Source organism: Cyprinus carpio, chromosome A24 (genome assembly GCF_018340385.1).
Source record: "Cyprinus carpio isolate SPL01 chromosome A24, ASM1834038v1, whole genome shotgun sequence".
In the NCBI taxonomy this organism is placed as follows: Eukaryota; Metazoa; Chordata; class Actinopteri; order Cypriniformes; family Cyprinidae; genus Cyprinus; species Cyprinus carpio.
Window position 1 is genome coordinate 18,066,473 of NC_056595.1, and position 22,224 is coordinate 18,088,696.

At 36.2% G+C, this 22,224-nt stretch overlaps 1 protein-coding gene across 1 annotated transcript; it reads right to left on the bottom strand.

Moving 5' to 3' along the window:
- Positions 1-424: 424 nt before the first annotated feature.
- Positions 425-21,946, bottom strand: LOC109049160 (cohesin subunit SA-1-like). The gene is made up of 34 exons (XM_019066861.2): positions 21,749-21,946; positions 13,544-13,681; positions 13,345-13,462; positions 13,083-13,220; positions 12,895-12,991; positions 11,958-12,034; positions 11,667-11,871; positions 11,428-11,579; positions 11,270-11,343; positions 10,912-11,035; positions 10,689-10,787; positions 10,469-10,548; positions 10,060-10,167; positions 9,833-9,947; positions 9,119-9,236; positions 8,916-9,019; positions 8,736-8,828; positions 7,896-7,985; positions 7,577-7,780; positions 7,393-7,463; positions 7,214-7,301; positions 6,313-6,393; positions 6,135-6,227; positions 5,075-5,249; positions 4,673-4,812; positions 4,489-4,590; positions 4,224-4,372; positions 3,931-4,059; positions 3,280-3,488; positions 2,908-3,082; positions 2,640-2,753; positions 1,935-2,049; positions 1,691-1,771; positions 425-1,485 (listed from the first exon to the last, which is right to left on the bottom strand). The coding sequence occupies exons 2-34, from the start codon at positions 13,570-13,572 to the stop codon at positions 1,462-1,464; spliced, it is 3,771 nt and encodes a 1,256-aa protein (XP_018922406.1). The 5' UTR covers positions 13,573-13,681; positions 21,749-21,946; the 3' UTR covers positions 425-1,461.
- Between the last annotated feature and the right edge of the window lie 278 nt (positions 21,947-22,224).

The following is a 22,224-nucleotide window of genomic DNA, read 5'->3' on the forward strand; positions in this document are numbered from 1 at the left end:
TTTATTACAATTGTATACCAATAACATTAGACTAATTTGACTGAACTTTGTAGTATTTATACTATTATATAGTATTAATAATATTTAAATGTTTAAAATACATTATTATAACATTATATTTATATTAAAACAGCATATTTCCATTTAAAACAAGTAATATCGCCATCTTTGAATTCAGTTTGACTATGTTGGCTGGAAGCCTGTTTTCCAGTAAAACCAATATTTGTTGACACAATCCTTACTCTGTTCCTTTCCTATGTCTCAAAGAGAATGAGAATGTTATTTTTTTTACATACACATGCCTCACAGAATGTTAGTACCGAAGTATCTGAGAATAATCAAAGCAAATCTTGCGTGTAGCATCAATTAATGTGTATTAGCAACAAGGCAGGTTTCACAAAATTCTTTTGAAAATACTTGACAATACTTTTAAATACTTTTATTTAAACATTTTTTTTTTGTTTTTTAAAAAAAAGCAAAGTTTGAACAGTTAAAAGGTTAAAATAAATGACAATCCCACTGTTTGATCGGAGTCTTGAAACAGAATTGTATCTAAAAGCACCGGTCTAAACAAGGGTTCTGACATCACTCTTCAAAACTCTTCACAGGCTCTATCAAAACCTGCTCTGTGGATATTCAGATGGACCTCAAAGCCCAATAAACGATCAATAAATGTTCACAGCAATACAGTATTGTGTGAAAGCTACAATGTTTCCAAAAATGCACAGTAAAAAGGTAAATCACTGAGCAGACTAAACAGAGGAGGTAAACATGTCTTTAAAATGAGAACAAACAAGTTCAAGGTTTGTATAAAACACATGACCAGTGTCTGAATGAATGAATACTTCTGTGTACTTCCTCCTGAAATATCCGCATATATCTGAACATTTTAAGTTTTAAAAAGTTCTTCTGAACAAATGTGGGCTTTGCTTTTACTAATCTGATAAATGAAGTAATCTAACACCAAATTCAAGCCATAATACATTAAGGCCAATAGTACTTCTGGACAAACTTGAAAAGAAAATAATTACGGCTCTAGCTTATGAATGAATGCTTTCTAAATTTGACGCTGAACAAAACCGGAACATGAATGGGTGGTAGTCTTAAAACAGCTTTGAAGCAGAAACATCTGTCCGGACAATGTCTGATTAAACCACATCTGCTCTGAGAAATCACTGGATATGAAAAACAGGAACCGATTCAGCTGAGATGTTGCTGAAATCCTAACACCAATGTAAGACCAGCAGATTACAGACTGTACAGGCTTTCTTGGTCCTTATGAACTGAGGAAATGTTGACTGAGAGGAAAGGCTCACAATGGGATTATGGCCGACCACAAAACTAAGGAAGCTCACATGCTTGCGTAGTTGTGTGAAACTGCTATTAAAACACAAAATAAACAGTTAAGATGTGATTCTTGTTGGTTGCTGGTTGTGATCCCCACAGAGGCTCAAATCTCTCTCAAAACATCTGCATTCCGAATCCCTGTTAGAGGAAGAAGACATGGTAAATTGATTAGTACTTCCTTCGCAAAAGCACTGAATAATAATAAATAAAAGCATGTTCAGAATGATGTTTAAAACAAAGCAGGGTTTTAATTTGAAGATTTAAATGTGGTAATCCTACAAAACAAGTTACATTGTTACACCTTTATCTAATTTACATATCAATATCTTAAAGGTGCACTTACAGCATCATCTTCCATTATGGCCGTAGAGTCAAAAAAGTCTGGTCTGAGTTCAGCTCTTTCTCTCCGGTTTCTCGACGCTGGCTAAAATGTGGAACGGACATATGAGCAAAAATGACCTCAAAGATCTAATCTTACAGATGAACAGATGTTGTCATATGAACTGTAGTCTTGGCTCTCACCAGAAACATTACAAATGCACTAAAGAACTCACAAAACAGAGCTCAGCACATCTGTAAGTTCTTACCAAATCGATCACCATGGTATCCTCGAATTCCTCATTCATGTCCTCTAGCTGACCGCGTGAGGACATCATCACGTCCTCGAAGATGGGCTCAGCGTCATCTTCCATGAGGCCTCGTCTGAATGAAATGACACATTTTAAGGATACGATAAACTGATGTTTTGTAATTAATTTCTTAAACTATGCTTATAGTTACGCTAATAAACTATATATCTAGATTTTTTACATGCTGTATAAATATCATTTTTTTTATTATCTAATAATATATAACTAAATCTATTTTATTCTGACAATTATTATTACTTAATAAATAAAAATCTTTCCATTTAATAAGTGCATGCAATACATACTTTTTAAACTGGATTAAATTAAATGTAATTATTAGTAAGTTTTTATTATTATTCTATAAAATTAAAATTTCAATATATGTAATATATAAATATATTTGTTAATAATGGTTTAATTATATTGCTGTTGCTGCCTTTTTATAAAAGCAATTAGCAATTTTTTAACATTTATTATTTCTATATATGTGTGTGTTAAATATTGTATTATGTAATATTTATATATTATTATGTAACATCTATTCAATTATGATTGAAGGGGGTTTAGTCACTGCACACATGATTATAATTGCTGCTTTAGTAAAGGACAAAAAGCTTCCTGAAATGTCAACTGCTTAGCATCATGGTCAGTGTGAGTACGTACACCTGCTGTCTCACTCCACCACTGCGTGATTTCATGTAGTTCATCCCTCCTCTCTCTTTTCTGTTCACCTCCTCCATCTTCTGCTGATCCAACCATGACATCTGCATCTGAGGACTGAATGAGAGGGGACAAAGTGATGCAAGAACAGTGTGAGAATTGCTTCAGCAGGAGCTCAAGTTACATAAGAAAACAGCACGCTCTGCATGTTTCTCCTATCTTTCAATGTGAAAAAACAGCTGCCTGTTTTTATTAGGCTTTAATTCCATACTTGTGCATGTAGTCTGGTTCTGAGCCTGGTTCTGACGAGTCTTGGTCTGGGATGTGATCCGCTGCCTGTCTGGGATTTTCTCTCAGGGCAGTGGATGTGAGCTGTGGGGTGTGAAGGGCCCCTGGTGTCTGGAGTGTGTCATTACGCATTACCCACGAACCCTCAACAGCCTCTTCTGTCAAATGACACAAAAAGACATCAATGTCAAATCAGATTAATCCGAGACGATGTCAACACCATGAAGTCATGGACAAGAGAATAATATGGTATTTTACATGCAGTCTGTTATTTAAGATTAATACATTTTGTGAGTTTCACTGTTTGTTTTTTTTTTTTAAACTCTTGCATGAAACATTAAAGGTTTTATTCTACCTTCTGGTCGTCTTTTGTGCTGTGGCGGTCGACCCCTTTTGCTGCGGACCGTGCTGGCTTTGCTGGTAGAGCTGGCACCGGTGGTGACAGACAGTCGGTCGTCATCTCCTCCAGTCAGAAGGGAGTTCCTGTATGCGATGAGAGGCAGCCAGACGTCCTCTCTTCTCTCCATCATATACTCTGTCATAAACTTCTCCAGATAGGAATGACTGTGGCATGAACACATTAAACAGAGTTTATCAAACACTATGTAACATGCACAAACACAGTGCCTAATGTCTGGACACAGTTTGGTAATGTTATCATTATTCTAAATTGTAAAAAAATAGCAATAATAAAGAATTCATGGGACAGTCCATCTAAAAATGAAAATTCTGTCATAGTTTACTAACCAATCATGCCATACCAAACCTATGGCTTGCTTTCTTTTGTAGAGCCATAAGAAGACATTTTGAAAAATGTTGGTAACTATACCATTTTGGTTCCCACTTCAATTGTACGGACAAAAGATAAAATGGGTATGGGTAATTTGGATGAACTTCCCCTTTAATAAGGGTGTTTAATTTTTTTTTTTTTTTTTTTTTTTTTTTTTTTTTTACAGCTGCTGCACAAAATATATACACATAAAACATCCTCAAAGTGTTTACTTACACAGTCTTTTTGTCCTGTCGTAGGAGTTTGGAGGAGAACTCACAGAGCACCTCCAGGAAAGCCAGGTTCGGTGGTGGGTACTCCGGTCCTTTTGGATTCGGGACCTTGAAGGCGAACTCAATCCCATCCCTATGTTTGTTATATAACATTAGTTCATGCAAACATTCACATTAAACATCTAGAGTTAAAAAAACAACCTACGGTCATTAAAATCGGTTCTGGTTCTGCGATTTATTGTTTTCATACTTTACATACAAACTGTGCAGTAAAGATGAGTATGCCAAGTTTCTTACTTGTGCAGTGTGGCCACGGCCTCTCTGGTTTTGATCTGGTCCAGCCCAAATGTGAGTGCAAAGCGACGGGCCAATTCCTTAATGCCACTGACATGGGAGGACGTTCGGTCCAGGTTGGGTCCTTGGTCCTGGATCAGCTCATTGAAGAGCTGTAAACAAAAGTGTGCAAATTGAATATTTGAAGCATCAGGGAGGAACGTTGTAAGAGATTCAAAATCCATAACCAACTGCGACAACAATCTCATCCTAAAATCATATCCCATACCTGCTGCAAGCTGAGGATTAGGGTCTTTGCACACTGGATCTTGTCCATCTGTCTGGCCTTACTCAACGTTTCCTTGATGATGTCTCCATAGTCATTGTAATACTGAAAAATAAACACCAATTATTTGAATCACATTTTAACCATACAGAGCTGTGCGCTTTAAAAGTATCCCAGTTTTTCATACCTTCATGTATTGTTTGAAGATGTCAGCAGCAGCAGGCATGTCCACAATGTCGTAGATGATTAGTTTGCTGAAGGCGGCCAACAGATTCCTCCTCTTATGAAGGGCCTCAATCTTATTGGCTTCATCCTCTTCATCACCCTCTGAAATGTAAAAATTTAAAGCAGAGTCTCTTTAAGAAGTCTCGATTAAATGCTGTTTAGTGTTTGGCAAGTACCCAACATTTAAACAGTAGTGCTTATGTTTTTACTTTTCTCAGTATCATTATATTGGACACCTTTCAGAAGTGTCAACATATTTTTATGTGCTTTATAAAGAAATTCTCCAATTTCTTATTATTTCACTGTCTCATTCTCAGGATAGTTCTGATTACAAAAGTCCAAGTGTATCAGAACAGACACACACCCATGCTTTGATTTTCATCGTCCTGGTCGATAAACACGTGATCCAGGACAAAGTTGAGCAGTTCATTCTGCAGAGTACTGTCTGGGTTGAAGACCAATGGCTGCAGAGCATCTCGACCACCTGTGACCAATTGGTGACTGAAAATCATCAGCAGGTCACATAGCAACATGAAAGCCTGTGGAGATTAAACAGACAAACTCTTGAAAAGAGTGACTCATAGCACACATTGAAACTGAAATTTAAAGGGACAGTTCATTACATTCCCTCATGCCTTTCCAAACTTTTTCTAAATTTTTTAATTTCAGATGGTGACGAAGAGGATGAAGCCAATAAGATTGAGGCTCTTCATAAGAGGAGGACTCTGTTGGCCGCCTGCTGCAAACTAATCATCTACGACATTGTGGACATGCCTGCTGCTGTGTATGACTGTAAAAGTCTTGGAGTTTTGTTACCATTCTGTGCCGCTATTTCCAACACTTAATCAAGCCAATCTTCTTTAAAACATGATGACATTTTATTTCACGTCATTGCATTGGCTCTCGTGTTGAACTATTTCATCCGCAACCATTAAAGTACTCGATTTCTACAGGGACTCATTTGGCGCACATCATTCTCTTTCTATGAAACCTGTAAACCGGATTCACCGGTTCTAACTCTATAGCAACACCAATGCTATATAGCACGTCAATGACTGACATGGAAGAGAAGAAATTGTTGAAATTAAGTCGTTATTTTTGTTTTCTTTGTGCAAAAAGAGTATTCTTGTAGCTTCATAAAATTACAGTTGAACCACTGATGTCACATGGACTATGTTTACGATGTCCTTACTACGTTTCTGGGCCTTGAACTTTTCAGTTGCGTTGCTGTCTATGCAGGGTCAGAAAGCTTTCGGATTTCATAAAAAATATCTTAATTTGTGTTCCGAAGATGAAGGAAGGAACAACATGAGGATGAGTAATCAATGACAGAATTTCATTTTTGGGTGAACTATCCCTTGAAGATTATAATTAAAGAACACCAGCAAAACGTCTGTCAGTGTCACTAAAATGCCTTTACTCACCTGCTCTTTGACTGGAGTGTTCACATTGGACAGGCACTGCTGGCAAACTGCTAGAAAAGACTTCACCACTCTCCTTAATGCCACAAGATCATCCTGCCCAGGAAACACATATGAACTCCGTCACACATAATTCTCAGAGAACATAAATAAATCAGACTTATGTACTTGGCAACTGCACCTTTGATTGACATCCTTCAGTTATTTTCACCAGCTGCCACAGGATGGAGTAATGAGAGCACTGCAGAGCCTGGACAGCAATCTGACCACAAGGCAAGAGAATAAAGATTCAACATTTAATGCACCGGGTTACAAAGGGCTATTCCATAATAAACATGTTACAACTCATTCCTAGTTATCAATATATGTGATATTTTTAAATTTAATATCGTTTATCAAGCTTTTATTTTGGTTTTGTATACACTACAGTTCAAATGTTTGGGGTGAGGAAGTCTATTCTGCTCACCAAGGCTGCATTTATTAGAAGAAAATACAGTGAAAACAGTAATAATGTAACTTTAATTAAAATAACTTTTCTATTTTAATATAATTTTAAAATGTAACTTATTCATGTGATGCCAAAGGTTACTTTTAGCAACCAGAGTCACATAAGCCTTAAAAAAAATTATATTGCTGATTTGATGCTTAAGAAACATTTATTCTCAATGTTAAAAACAGTTAAGGGTGCACGATAAATATCGGCCGATAATTAATGTGCATCTCGTCAGTAAAGCTGGTTCTCTAATCTTGTCTGTTAACAACAGCTCTGTGTAGTAACAGCTGCTCTGTGTGAAATCACGCACCTGATGGAATTTACCGCTGATTAGAGAACCGGCTGTACTGACGAGATGCGCATTAATTATCAGCCGATATTTATCTTGCACCCCTAAAAACAGTTGTGCTACTTAAATATTTTGTGGAAACCATCATGCCTTTTTTGTAGGATTCTTGAATGAACAGCATTTATTTGAAATAAAAATCTTTTATAAGTTTGTGTTTCATGCCAGTTTATTCAATGTTTTTAAATTAGAAAGTTAAAATTCCATTGATCGCCATCCATTTTCATAGTTTAACACATTTACCTGCTCTGGCATGGAGCCCTGTTCAATCCCCATCTTCAACAATCGATAACAATTTTTGAAAAGGTCCCACTTTGTGAGGTCATGTGCACTGGAAAGCATACAAAACAAACCTGAATGATCTGTAGACAGAAACAAGTTCTGCATTTCAAAGACAAAATCAGAGGGAATTGGTCTTTTACTTATGAAAAGCAGTCAGCTTCTTTAACGTTGAAAGAACATTATAAATGTCATCATCATCTGCTTCATCACCCTAGAAAATAAAGTAATGAACAAAGACAGAATATAATATCAAATGCATAAAGACCAGTCACTAATATTCATATATGAGATGAAAAAAGCACTGAAATGAAACTGCTCTTTCACCTCCTGCAGCAGGTCTTCCACTGAGTGAGCGAATCTGTCCATGAGCTCGTCGATGAGTTGGCTGCGAGCGATGTCCACGCGGTTCATGATGGTGTATTCTTCACTGCACAAGATGCTGTAAGTCTTGCTACATGCCTCCAGAACCTCCATCTCAGTGTGCTTGTCCACCACCACCCGGATCTGCTTCAGTAGGGCATCCAGATGCTAAACACAGCCAGAAAGACATAGGAATAAATATCAGAAAACAACTAAACACATGACTGAAACACAACGTGTCAGTCTAAATTTTTATGTCACAGTAGTAAGAACTCTAACAGACCTTTTCCATTCGTCCTGAACTGTAGACTTCAAGATCAAAGTACTGAGGGACCTGAAGGAGGTTTGCCACCTTTTCAGCATCAGTCTGGTACTAAAGGCAAAAGCAAAACAAATATGAAGCATTTTTCCTGTACCATTCAAAGTCATTCGTTTCAGCAACTTTATGCCATCACAAGCTAGCATATATGTATTAGTTAAGTATTATTTTTTTTTTTTTTATGCATGTATATTCACTACCAGTCAAAATTATGAAATTTTATTACAATTTAAAATCATTCTAAAATGTTGATTCAAGAAATATTTGTTCAAGAATGTTGAAAACAGTTGTGTTGCTTAATATTTTTGTGGAAAACATCTTTTAGAATTCTTTGAAGAACAAAGTTCAAAATAACAGAATTATTTGAAAACTCAATATTTAAATTTCTTTATTTAGCAGATGTCTTGAGCAACAACTCAGCATATTAGAATGATTTCTGAAGGATTCGGTGACGCTGAAAACTGGAGTAATGACAGCTGAAAATGGAATAAAATACATTTTAAAATATATTACAGTAGGATATAGTTGTTTTAAATGGCAATAATTATTTTTTGTTTTTACTGTATTTTTGATCAAATAAATGCACACACCGGTAGTGTGCGTCGTAAAAATAGGAAGAAGGGAAACCATCAATGGATTATGTGCCATGTCACATTGAACGCCTAAAGTGTAGACAGCTTGATTTGATTATAAAAGGAATTTGGTTCTGTTTTGCATGTACAGTTGTTGTTTTGAAAACTATGTTGTGAGGATATTCTCCTACCTCATGAACTTTACTGACATTACTGGACCTTTGTACTTTACCTTCGAAAGCAGCATGGGCAGAGCAACAATCAAGTGTTCAGTCAGTCTGTTCTTATCGTCAATCTGTGTCTTCTTCTCTTTGGCAGTGAGCACCAGGGACGCCCAGAAGAACAACAGAAAGTCTTTAAACCTAGAGTCTATAATATGTCTACAGTAAATACCAATTCTAAGACAACTTACCCTCTTTCCTGTTCCTCTGCCCACAGGCGGATGAGCTTCAGCTGCCTGTCTGATGGTACAGACCATGAGCTCGATCAGTGCGCTCTCATGCCGGTCTCCCAACACTACAAAAAGACCCCATAATCAGACAGGACTAATGAGCAACACAGAGATACATGCTAGTTTCATCCAGAGAGATCTGAAATAAATGTGGGTGGCTGTACCCTCTTCCCCCTGCAAAGGGTCCTCCAGCAGGAGCTCGACCATGCAGTCCCAATCTTTCAGCAGATCCTGTGAGCTGTCCCACAGACTGTCCACTAAGTACGCTGCATGCTCGTGAAGCTACCATACAAGACAGGAGGATGGTTAGATAAACAGATAGTGTTTAAATAGATAGATAGATAGTGTTTGGGAAAAGACTGTCAAAACAATTAACAAGGCCATCAAAATGGATTTTAATTCGTACCACAAAAAGTCCATCACATGGTTATCAATATCTTATAAAAAGTAATCAAGTAAAATTAAACTAAATATAAATATATAACAAAAAAATGTTATTGAAAAATTAATAAAATTAATAATATTGACAAAGAAATTCACTGTAAATTGGAACTGGGAAAAATAATGACTCACTATGGTCCATAAAAGAAAAGTTAATTTATTAAGGTTATTTTCTAAAATATAGTACACTTATCAGTGTGGGCATTAAACATGAATTATTAATATCATTTAATGCTTAGAAAAACCACATGTGTTCTACTTTCTCGAATTCCAATTCTGTATCCTGTTTGTTACCGCTATTTGAATTTAATTTTAATTTCTTGGAACACATCCCTTTGTAATTCTAAGTGAAGGGATGAGCTAATAAATGAATGCCTGGTGAATACAGGATGCGACCTGCTTATAAAACCACCAAAAAATATATGAATTTTTCTCACCTCACTCTCCAGGAAGAAAAGCACTAGCATTCTGATAAGGTTCCCATTAGGGCTGTTTCGGCCTCGTCTTTTCGCCAAAGCCTCTTCAGCCTGAGGATCATGCCTGCTGAACAACCTGCAGCCAGACGCAACAACCAACTGATCAAAACATTTGAGAAGTCTGCTGTGCTGTCTTCATGTTTAAAAGAGTAAAATGTGGCTGTCAAAAACACATTAATTCATCTCACTTTCTATGAAGGAACTCTCCAGCTGCTACAGCAACAGGACGATGAGCTGAATACACTAGATGGTAGACGTTCTCGCAGTCTTCATTAGACAGAGCATCCTCACTACCACTAGAGGAGGAAAAAAAACATAGATGAGAGAGATTTAAGGATGTAGAAAGATGTGAGAGATGGAAGAAAGAGTCATAAAAGAGAAATCTTATAAGAAACACAGGAGACACTAAGTAAGGAACTCTTCTTACTTATTATACAATACATATTTTTTAATTATTATTATTCTATAATGTAATTATTTTATTACTACATTATATTATGTTCAATAATCCTCTTGAATGTAATAATGTCATATCATATAATATTTAACATGGAGTCAAATAATCTTAAAAAATAAGGATTGCATAAAAATACTTACTGCAGAATCAAAGTGACAAGTCGTATGGCCTCTACTGCCACATCATACTCTTTATCCAGTGTCATGGACACAATACGGTCCTGAGAGGAAGAAAGTGACATCATGATGTTTCCAAACTGATGCCTACAGCACTCAAGCACATTTTGAAGATTGTAATGGAGAGATATAATAAAAGCTGTCATAGAGTATTCAGAATTGTGTGTATATACCGGTATATTACCTTAAATCGATTGGTGAAGAGCTCAAGTTTGGGATAAAGCTCTCTGTTGGTGTAGAGAGTCTGAAGGGCCTTTAGACATTTGAGTCGAACTTCACCTTGCTGTAAAGGATTACATTTTACACAATTTTAAAAATCTAGATCAATAATATTTAATCTAGTATGTATCATTTAAAATTTATGTTATGCTTGATAGTTATTAACGCACAGATAAATAAATACATACTCTGTCATGTAGCGTCCAACCCACATACTTCAAGTAACTGTCATTGAGAAAAGCATCACTGTATAACTTCATCCAAACGCCAATCTCTTCTATGCAAATAGCTCTGATTTCCGCTATGGCATCCCTGAAAGAAATCAAGAAAACACAATATGAAATCCACAGGTTTATGAAACATATTGACAAATTGGTTTTTAATCAGTTGTGATTATTGGATAAGGATTTCTTAAAATCAGTTTGATTCTGACTAACACACTGATAAATCATTCAGACTATAATTAGTGAAATGGTTTGACTTTGACACTGAAGAGAACAATTTGCTCACTACTGGGTTTCTGCCTGCTACTTGTATGCCACTAACCTGTAACGGTGAACAAAAATACCCTTGAAGATTGAGTTCATCATGTTCTCAATCTCATCTTGGTTTTCTTGTAGCTAGATGAAAAACAAGAAACCAGATTGAAAATTAAATTCATGAGACAGCAGAGCAAAACTTGGAAGAAAAGGAAGCCACCTCACCTCTTTCCTCTTCTCCAACAGCAGTTCCAGCTTCTCGTTGGCTCTTTTCCCTGCGACCTTATTCCGTTCGGCCTCATACTGCCTCTGTGTGTTATCCTGATTGATGCTCAGGTTCAGAGCAACATTTACCAGTGCTGTCATCAGTTTCATTGCTGCAGCAGAAACAAGACACGAGACAGAAATGAATTACTCAACTGCAGTATCGGGTATGACTTGAAAGTCAATGGAGAAGGACTGACCTGCCAGCGTGCTGGTGTGCCTGAAGGCTCGGACCTGTGAGTCTGAGAGCCCAGTGAGCAGAGAAATGACAGTGTCCATCATGTATTCGTCATAGATGATGCTGTACTGGCACTGACGGACCAAAACCATGATGAACTCGCAAAAGTTATATCGGAATTTCTTCCATTGCGGCCCTGCCATAGTGAGAGGGTAGTCGCCACTGTCCTGTATTAGAAGAGCAGAGAAAATCATTAATTCATTAACACTTAAGAATTCAGGTGGAAAAAATATGGTCTAAAATAATAACAAACCTCATCAAACTCCTCTGTCATCTTTCTGATAATTTCAGCGTTCTGCATGTTCCTGAACATCTCGATCCTTACAGTGCCTGTGATTGTTTTTTAAATAAATTAATACTTTTATTCAGCAAGTATGCACTGAAATTGATCAAAAGGCTTCTTTAAAGATACAAAAGACATAAAATAAACGTGTTTTTTTTAAACCTTCTATTTATCAAAGAATCCTGAAAAAAAAAAAAAATGTATCATAGATTCCACAAAAAAAATTAAGCAGCACAACTGTTGTCAAAAACTGATAATATGAGAAATGTTTTACCAAATCAGCATATTAGAATGATTTCCGAAGGATAATGTGATACTGAAGACTGCAGTAATGGCCATCACAGGAATAAATCGAATTTTAAAATAAATATATTAAAAATAGAACATTTTAAAAACTTCAATAATATTTGATAATATCACTGTTTTACCATATTTTAGAGCAAATAAATGCGTTTCAAAACTATTGAAAATTCTAAAAAATAAAAATCTTACCAATCCCAAACTTTTAAACGGTAGAATAACTGCAGATTCCTATCCCTATTTAAATCAGTTTTAAATAATCATGATCTCGAAGCATCTAATTTTTTCATCAACAGCATAAGAGCTTGGTGATTTAAGAGGCTGGCTGCAAAATCTTGTTTTCTGTGGCTGTACACAAGTTAAGTCTCCTGATTGTGATTCCTCTGTAATTTACCTTATTATTAACATAGATGTTTAATAATATATACTGTATGCTGGTGCATATAGGTTAACCTAAATATAAAATTACTTTGATACACAGTCATTTGAAAAATGATCAGGATGCATTAATATATTTTTCTCTCCAAGCCTAAATCCTATGATTGCAATTCATAGTTTAAAAAAAGCAACTTTGGAACTGTATTGAGAAATAAATTAGATAAATTACCTTTACAGCCAGAACAGTGAATGAAAAAGTTGATTAGATCTAGGAGTGCAAGGTCTCTGTCTTGCTTGTAAGATTCAATCCAGTCATCAATGACGGACTAGAAACAAATGCAAAGAAAAACATAATTCATTTAATTCCACCTCAGAAACAGACAGAAACAGACAGACACTTGGTGTGTTGCGTTTTACCTGCATGGCACTTTTGCCTTGTTTGACCACCTCAAACAAAGTGCTGGGGTCTGTGCCTTCTCCATTCTGATGGGCCACTCCATTCGGCCTCCTCCCACCTTTATCAACTGGAGACCTTCTGGCCTTCTTACTGGCCGCCTGGCAAAAAAAAAAAAAAAAAAAAAAAAAAAAAAAAAGAGAGATCAGAAAGAGTGGCTGGTTGCATGCATTTAGGGTTAAAATGAATGCAATCAGTTGATCTGCTCAGCAGTGGTGGTCTTACTCCTTGTTTTCCAGGTCTGCCTCTCTTTTTCTTGCCCTTTCCCTCCCCAGAGTCATCCAGCTCACTGACGCTCATGCTCAGACTCACAGTGTCGCCTTGCCCGTCATTTGACGAGTCCCTGCTCAGCGTAATGCAAATGTTTATTAACATTGTTGTGCACATTTATATTAGTGTCCATCATTTTAAAGTGTTTACTTACTGCAACACAGCAAAGTCTGAGTTGATCATGTTGTGTTTTCTGACAAATCTAGGAGACTTCTAAAGATGAATCACCCAGTGATGACGTGAATGTTTGCGATTCTTCAATTCAGGCCCAGAATGCTTCAGACCACATAACCTGAAAATTGAGAGAAAACAGAAGCTCAGATCAGGATGATATGAAGCATAATTATGTGCAGATAAATGTAAAATAGTACAAAAAGCTTATTGAGCAATAAAGCAATTGTGTTCTGTTCAGGATATGAATTTTTCAGATTATTTATTATGAATTTTTTTAGAAAACAGAAGCTCAGATAATAAAAGTTATAAAAAAAATAATACTTTTTTAAATAATATAAAATAAAGAAAAAATTTATATATAAAAATAAAACCAAAACTCCCATTTTAAAGCATAAACAAATAGTAACATCACACAGCCACTAGGGACAGCACGACCCATGATTCTCAATAAAACTATAATCCAGGATCAAAACCACAAAAATATGCAACAACTTCAAATGCAATCATAATGAATACTTATTTATTACAGCAAAATAACATTTGCTTTAAATCACTTGTACTTGAGGCTAAAAAAAATTATATTACATTTGACAAAAGAAACACTGCCATTAGGGGGCATCCCAAGCATGGGTTTTCCCTGTTGCTGTGGAAACAGCAGAAACAGAGGCAGATAGGATGGCTAAACACATTTATGTCAAGTTGAGATGGGATGTATACAGATCTAAATTATATCAGACTATATCTGCGCTATTAGATAATATGAAAAGCAGATATTTCCATCTCCTTCTGATTTAGAAAATTCACTTGGATGCATCTTCACACATGATTTGATCTTAACCAACACAAGATGGCTCTCCACCCCCAGAGGAGACTTTAAACACTGTAGTGATAGATGTTTCTGTGGATATTGAGGATTCAAAACGCTTGAATCACCACACGTTACCCGGGAAACAGACATATGGATGAAGTTCAACAGGAATGCAGGCATTCCCAACATACAGGGTTTTCAAGATCAAACTGATGTCAGATGGTATTCTAAGTGGAAATAACGGGAAAATAAAACCCCTTACTTTGCATCTGTATTGCTCCCCTCCCCCATACAGATTTGGATATCTCAGTAAATATGGCCCAGGCCGAAACTCTGGGCTTGTGCTCTGGGAAAAAGACTACACAGTTTTGTCAAACTCAACAGCTGACTGTTACATAATCACACCAGAGAAGGGCAGCAGACACATAAAACAAACACTGAAATACTGAAATAATGTTATTCTTGCACAAATAGCTCTAGTTTAGCAGACATGCTGTTTTTCCTCTGATGAGTAAGTGTTAAGTATAGTATGGCCAGAGCTCAGGAAAGAAAATCTAGGCTAATTTACACCTCAGCAGTGAAGGCTGGTGACAGTGAAGAGAGCAGAATCCTTTTGGGAGTACTAGAATATGAATGTCAATGTCAGCAAGATACAATGGAGGAGCATTCACAAGTTCAATGGCTCGTGGTAAAAGATCATTTATTTCAAACGACTCTCTACTTCCACTATGAGCAGCCAATCTGAAACTATTTTCCAATCTTCTGGTATTTAAAGGTGCAGTGTATAATTTTTGCAGCAGTACAACTAAACTTAAAAAAAAAAGATTGTTTCCACTAAGGTTTTCCAAACCTGCTATTGTTATTACCAAACAGGTTGCCCCACCCTAAACTCACACAACCATATGTCCTATGGTCAGTCAGTCGCTTGGCAGCCATCTTGGTAACACCCACACGTAGCCATTTCAAGTCATACAAGTACATTTCCTGATTATCACATAAAAATAGACAAAAACATTCAAAACTAATATCAGTTTTTTAGCTAAAACTAAACAAAACAACATACAATGCCTCTGTGAAAAAGGCATTTGGTTCTTTTAACCTGCATATTATTGAATGTTACTATATCTACCATTTTTTTTTTTATATTTCTATCATCATCATCTCCTCCTCTTCATAAAATCTCTGAATCTCTCTGATTTCAATTACAAATATTGAGATTTTTTTAGAAACATTCCATTTACAGTCAGAAATTATTCATTTATTCTGCAATGAATATTCAGCAAGGGTCCAATAACATTGGGGTTATAAATAGGTGTTCAGATGGTCATGTGCTCTTCAAACGACGGCTCTCATGAATCAATTTAACATGCAGTTAAATAAAACAGTATGTAAGAACAGGCTGCTACTTTTTTTCATAAAAAACTTTTTACTGAGAGAAAATTTACTTGAAACGTAAGAGAAACCATTTATCTGAAAGAAACATGCATTGCATTTCTATTCAAAACATAAACCAAAGAGGTATACAAAAGATCATATGGGGTCAAGATGAAATGGTCTTCACAATGAGGTCAAATTGGAAAAAGAAGTGTAGATGTGGCCAGTAATGGCACTGCACAGAACAACCCCTGAAAGCAACTCAATGGATCAGTGAATGTGCTAATGGGCCTGCAGCTTCTTATCGAGCTGATAGAGCAAGCAGCACAGATTCATTAGTCTGGGGACACACTATAAAATGCTTTGCACTGTATGATGACAGTCAAATGAGGCTATTCTTGGCACTGGCTGGGTGAGATGCTTTTAAATCAGACCAATTATGTCCCTTTCCTTGGATCCGATAACTGGTTATTTTCAAGTTCGTGCACAACAAAATGTCTTTCAAATCACTCTGGGCTCTTAGTTGAATTAGTAATGGGGTTAAATGGGGTTCAGAAACTCTGAATCTCAGTATGCTTCAGTTTGGCTTACATCAGACCAAACTGCCCATTCTGAGTGTGTGCATCATGCACAAACCTCTGATAGCTGCATCTGATGTCTAGCTTTTATGGTTTTGTTCGATCAAGAGTACCTCTTTATGCTTGTACGACATAATGACTTTCAAGTTCATCTCTTACTACTAAACCTATCATCTTTACCTCCTCAAGTACGCAAACATCACCAGAATAGATCCTACTGAAGTCGTTCCACAGACAAAAAGCTTTCAGAAGTGCAACTCTCTTACAGCAGCACACAACTTTCAATGACAAGGAGCAATAAGTCATGGCACAGATTTCAACTACCCTCGCTGACTCTTAATTAAAATGGCTGAGAAAATGTGAAAATAAAATATATTTTTCTTTGAATGCATGTTCTCCTCAGAACAGGTCTAGATGTAAAGATATGTCAGTTACAACTTATAAAAATGTAACAAAATAGTTACACATTACATTGTTTTTAAATGTGTTCATTAGTGAATTAACATTTGTTTCTGTAGCTCAACATGTACACAATAGTGCTAACAATGTATATTTCATAGGTTCAATCCACACTGCTCAAATGTACAACATAAATGCACTTTAATTAGCTTTGCATTAAAGCATCTACCAAATCCACAAATTTCCTTATCATAACCACACAAAACTGTTCACAAAACAAGGCACATTTCAACAGAAATCCTTATGTGCACCATCCCCACTTTCTTTTATTTATCCTGATGTCAAAACGTACTCTTTTTAACACTGTAAATCTTGTATACTGAGATCTGATCTTTATCTATACATCTTTCTCAGTGTATACGTGGGCTGGTTAAGAAGAGAAGATTGTTTATTCAAATTACATGAGAGTGGATTTATATCTCCCTTCATCTGTTCATCTCATAAAGACTCGCGCTAAGGACAGACAGCAGTCTCTAATGATCTGTGAAACACTCAAAATAGCTTGACAATTGTCTTGAGAGACTGTGAGAAAATCAGCATTCGCTCTCGCTTTGTCTCGCAGACACACATTCCCACCTCAGGCTTGAAAGAAACTCAATGTTTTATAGATCAAAATCTGTCTGAAGACATCAGCGTAATCAAGGTCTTTTCAAGCGAGTGGGCCGCAGCGAAAGACATTACCAACACTGACTTTCTAAATAATGTAATTTCATCTGGCTTGTAAACGTGGAATTCAGCTTTTAGCTAGATGACATAAGATCTTGTAGATAAATTTAACATTGTTTGTAAACCGCTAACACTCTTCCTACACTGAAATGGCTTGAATTACCAGGCCTACATACAATCAGTGCCCATAGAATCTGAACAGCTGTTACTTAAAGTTCTAAACATTTCCTGCCACTTGAATGGTTATTTAATACATATTTTGGATACCAATATGAGCACAGTACACTTAGTTCTGTTTAACCATTTTTACTACACTTAAATCCATTCCACAGATTTTAACCCCAAATCTGCTTAGAAAATGTGGAAAATGTAATGAACTAATTATAATGTGATGGAAAATGATTAAATTGTGCAAACTACAGTGTTACATATTACAACTAAATATGAAAAAAAGAGAGAGAGAAATGGTGAATGTAAATGCAGTGCAATAAGTATGCTATAATTACTAAACTTACTAAATATAATAACTAAAACTCTGGCTTGACTAAGCTCAGGTTCAAAGAAATCAGAGAATATCATGTCCAACTATTTAAAAAACTTGTTCCGGGGTTAAAGTCAAAAATAAAAACTGTGTAATCTTTTACTCAGCCTCACATCATTCCAAACCAGCATGACTTTCTCAAAATATCTTCTTCTGTGTTCCACAGAAGAAAAGGTTTTGGGACCACGTGAGAGTGAGTAAATGATGAATGAATTTTCAAAAATTTTCTGGTGAACTATTCCTTTAACGTGTTTTGCCTTTTTAGGGTATACAGACGATTCTAAAGTACACTGATAAATTCTTTATTATGCTAAAGAAATATAGATAGTCAATGATATTTTCTTTATGTAATACTGCACAGCAGAACTAAACTAATCCATTATGTATTGTACCGCAGAATTAAACTATTGCATACAGGTTTATACTGTCAACAAATTTATTATTTAACAAAAGAAAATTTAATAAGCATATAAACTGGTCATGAACATACATGTGCACAGTACTAGAAAAAGACCATTTCAAACTTATGCCGTACCTTCAGCCCCGTCTGAAGGATTTCACAAACATTAAAAGCCCCTTCACATCACTATTCATAAAACTGCTTAGGAAAAAAAAAAAAAAAAAAAAAATCTACATCCACTTCTGTTATTAAAACTATTCATTCATTCCACAGGTGAAGTGATTTTTCTTATCTCTTAAAACAACATTCATTGATCTTATAGGAACACAGCCAATACAATTCCAGAATAAGAACATATGACCGACAGTAAGGGTGTTTCCATGGTAACAACGGCCTCCTGGAATACATGTCACCCATCTAAATTGCTTGCCAAAAACACCCGCACTCAGGAGAGGGCATAATAAAACAGAAAGGTGAAGACACGCAAGTTTAATATTCATATGACTATCCTGGCATCATTTATTCCAATTAACATCTGTTTCAAGAGGATTCGCTTCTGAGAATATTGGTAAAATAACCATATAAAAACAACAAATGCATGTTTTTATTTTAGCATAACACGCATATACAGACACACACAGATACACAAACACTAAATAATGCAAAAAAGATGAATGACCAAAGGAGAAAGGTGATATCTATGCTTGCATAATGCACTAAGGAGAGCTTTTCTCTCCGCATGTGGTTCTCCAGAGGGACAAAGCCAAGGACATCAATTGAAGTGGTCCTTAATAATATTTCTGCCTTATAGTTCACTCTATAAAGGTGAGAGATAATGAAATCAGCACATTTAAGCTGAGGCCTGCCAAGGAGTTGGTTTAAAACAAACTCCAAAGAAAAAGACTTTAAAGAAACTGAAAATCCTTCTTCTTTTTTTAATCTTACATTTAAGTTAGCTATAAATGTACTTAAAGGTGGGATTTAGGCTTTGTTTTGAAGTCTTTAACTAGTTCTCCAAGGATGAACCCTGGTCTATTGTGAAATCAACCATTTTACACTTTACACAATGCCTCCCTTGCCTATGGCTAGATGTATATAGATAGAATTACAAACCACAGCCTTTATTTGATGTATTTAAAAAGCCATCAGATTCCTGGCAACAGTACAAACAGAAACACTTACACACAATAAGACTAACATACTTCTAGAGTAAATCCAATAATATCTTTACAAATATCACTCTAACCCTCTGAGATTGATTAGACTTTTAGATACCAAGTAAAACATTCAGCATTTAGCACAATAATTAAGATATAAACATGTAACAGCCTTACTGTTTTATCAAGAGTGTAAGCGAGGCATGTAGATGGACAACATATCGAACACTAAAGTGTACAAAGCCGTTTATACCAATGTGGGTTTCTTCAATCAGCACAAACCCTCATCACAATAGTCTAAGATCAAAGTGGTTTTTATGGTATTAGAAATCGTGAAGCTCTAATGTTACACTATTACGCATGTCTGCCATGACTTCATAAGAGTAAACAGAAAGTGTATGTACAAACCAAATAGAGTTGATGACTAAGGATAAATTTTTTTTTTGACTTTGACCAATACATTTCCAAATCCTTTTCAGTCAATTACCGCATGATGACTTATAAAATGTTTCAAAAACAGACTGATTCGCAAATGCAGAGTTTAAAACAATTTGTGAACCAGGAATAAAATTAATTGAAAGAACAATTTGGTCAAAAGTTTGAAAATCTGCGGTTCTACTCTACCTAAGAGCAATTTCAAGCATATTAAAGCTTAGAAATTTAATTCATTACATTAATTCCTATGATTTCTAGACATGGAAAACATAAATTTAAAATTCCTTGATATTTTCCGGTTTTCTATTTTTTTTTTTTCCTTGATATTTCTATTTCATATTTTGTATGGAATACTTGCATGTTAACCAAAGTAAGATATGCAACACAGAAAGTAATACAGCTTTCAACTAAGTCAAATAATTGTATCTCTTAGCTTAAGAGTACTTGATGCGCTGCCAAAATCTTCTCTCATTTTATAAATATATAAACCACATTTCCTCAAAAAAGCATCAAGGTGTTGTACCATGGTTCAGTGCTGAATCAACACTCAGAAAGTGCACAAACAACATTTGGATATCGCCTGTTCAGTGCTTACTCAGGCCCAGGATGACAATTTACAGACACCTGCCAACATCTCACCTTAAAAAGCAGTATAATCTAAAGCAAACGATGTGTGTACAATACTGCATTGGAATATACATAGAAAACTGATTAATGGGTCAACATGAGCTTTCAAATAACGTCATATTGCATTTATTCGGTCTTGATAGATGAACAGACCATCTGTGACAACTTGGTTAGCAAACAGATCATTAGTTAGTTATATTTTACAAACAGAATGAAGCTAGATGAACCATTACGTTTCCAAAGGGTCAGTAAACATTTTACGTTGTTCAATAAGTCATACACAACCATAACATAAAATATTGTGCCTCTAAGTGTTTCATTGCTCGGTTTAGTGATCAGAAAATAGATTTAGTCTTCCTTGAACTATGTTAAGTACTGTCTGAACTGAAACCTTCATGAACTACCGGCTAAATTTGGACATCAATGTTTGTAAAGTGAATAAGGAAAAACAACAAATGGATCATGAATGATTAAAAATACGTAAGATACACTCCACACATTTTTCCTCTCAGATGTTTCGCGTTAGTTAACAGAGTTATGTACGTTTGGGACCAAAAAGTTGAGCTGTTTATCTTTTACTGACCCATATTACTTAACCAACACCAGACTCCATCCCTCAAGTGTGTAGATACGGCATATTATTAGTGACAACTCGGGAAAGTGTAGAAAACTTAGTAGTAAGTACACAAACCAGACGTTACATTTCAAACGAGCGGCGACCCGCACGAGAGCCTCAGAGAACAACAGCAGAGTCTCGCGCGCCCGACTGAGTGTCTGTCTGTCCGCGTGCATGGCGGCAGGAAGACATAAAAGTCACATTCTTCCCTGCAATTACACACCGAAACACATGCACCTCAGCCTATTAAGATAATACAGCCACGAGTGAAAGGGAAGACAGTGCCATCAAGGACAGGGGGCATGCACACACACTGTCCTTCGAGAATTGATCCCATCCCCCCCTGAACGCACGCACGCACTCACTCACGCACACATACACACGCACAAACACACACATACAAATACACACACACACTCCCTCTTGCATGTCCTCCATCTTTAATGCAAGCTCGATTTACGCAGTAAGCGCGCGCCCCACGGAAAGATTCAGACTCAATTGTTGCAAAACTCGTCCAAACTCACCTCAACCGCTAAGAGGGGTCCTCCGGGACACGCGTCAGTAATAATTGGCGCGATTAATTCACCAGATAGTTTATGTTTTTATATTGTAAATTAGACCTGAAGCTGAACCGCGCCTTTCCTGAGAGAAGCAATCCTAAACTGCCATCTGGCGGCTTTTACTGCAACGAAATGGCGCGATGGGAGACTGATCTGAGGTCGCCTCCTGGTGGACAGAGGATCTTTTTACACAAAGCAAAAGCAAAAGCCTTGTTTGGAAGAGATTAAGTTGACCGTGCAGAGATCGTAGTTGGGGCATTTTTTTCGCAGAGGTTGCCTTTTGTATCATTAATGATCACGTGTGTTTCTTACAGGCATTTTTCCAAGCACATCAACAAAAAATACAGTAGCGTTACGCTACGAAAAATACCCCCACAACCCCGACGAAAATCCTCTTTGGACTGTACCCAGACTTTCATTCATTCCTAAATAAATAAATT

Bases quoted from the DNA above. Each gene is read 5' to 3' on its own strand.
- LOC109049160 (XM_019066861.2), bottom strand. From the start codon at position 13,572: ATGATCAACTCAGACTTTGCTGTGTTGCA. The intron at 6,228-6,312 runs GTGCAGTTGCCA...TTTCCTGGGCAG, and splicing joins CTGAAGGATGTCAATCAAAG to GATGATCTTGTGGCATTAAG. The intron at 2,050-2,639 runs GTACGTACTCAC...CATTTCATTCAG, and splicing joins GGTGGAGTGAGACAGCAGGT to ACGAGGCCTCATGGAAGATG.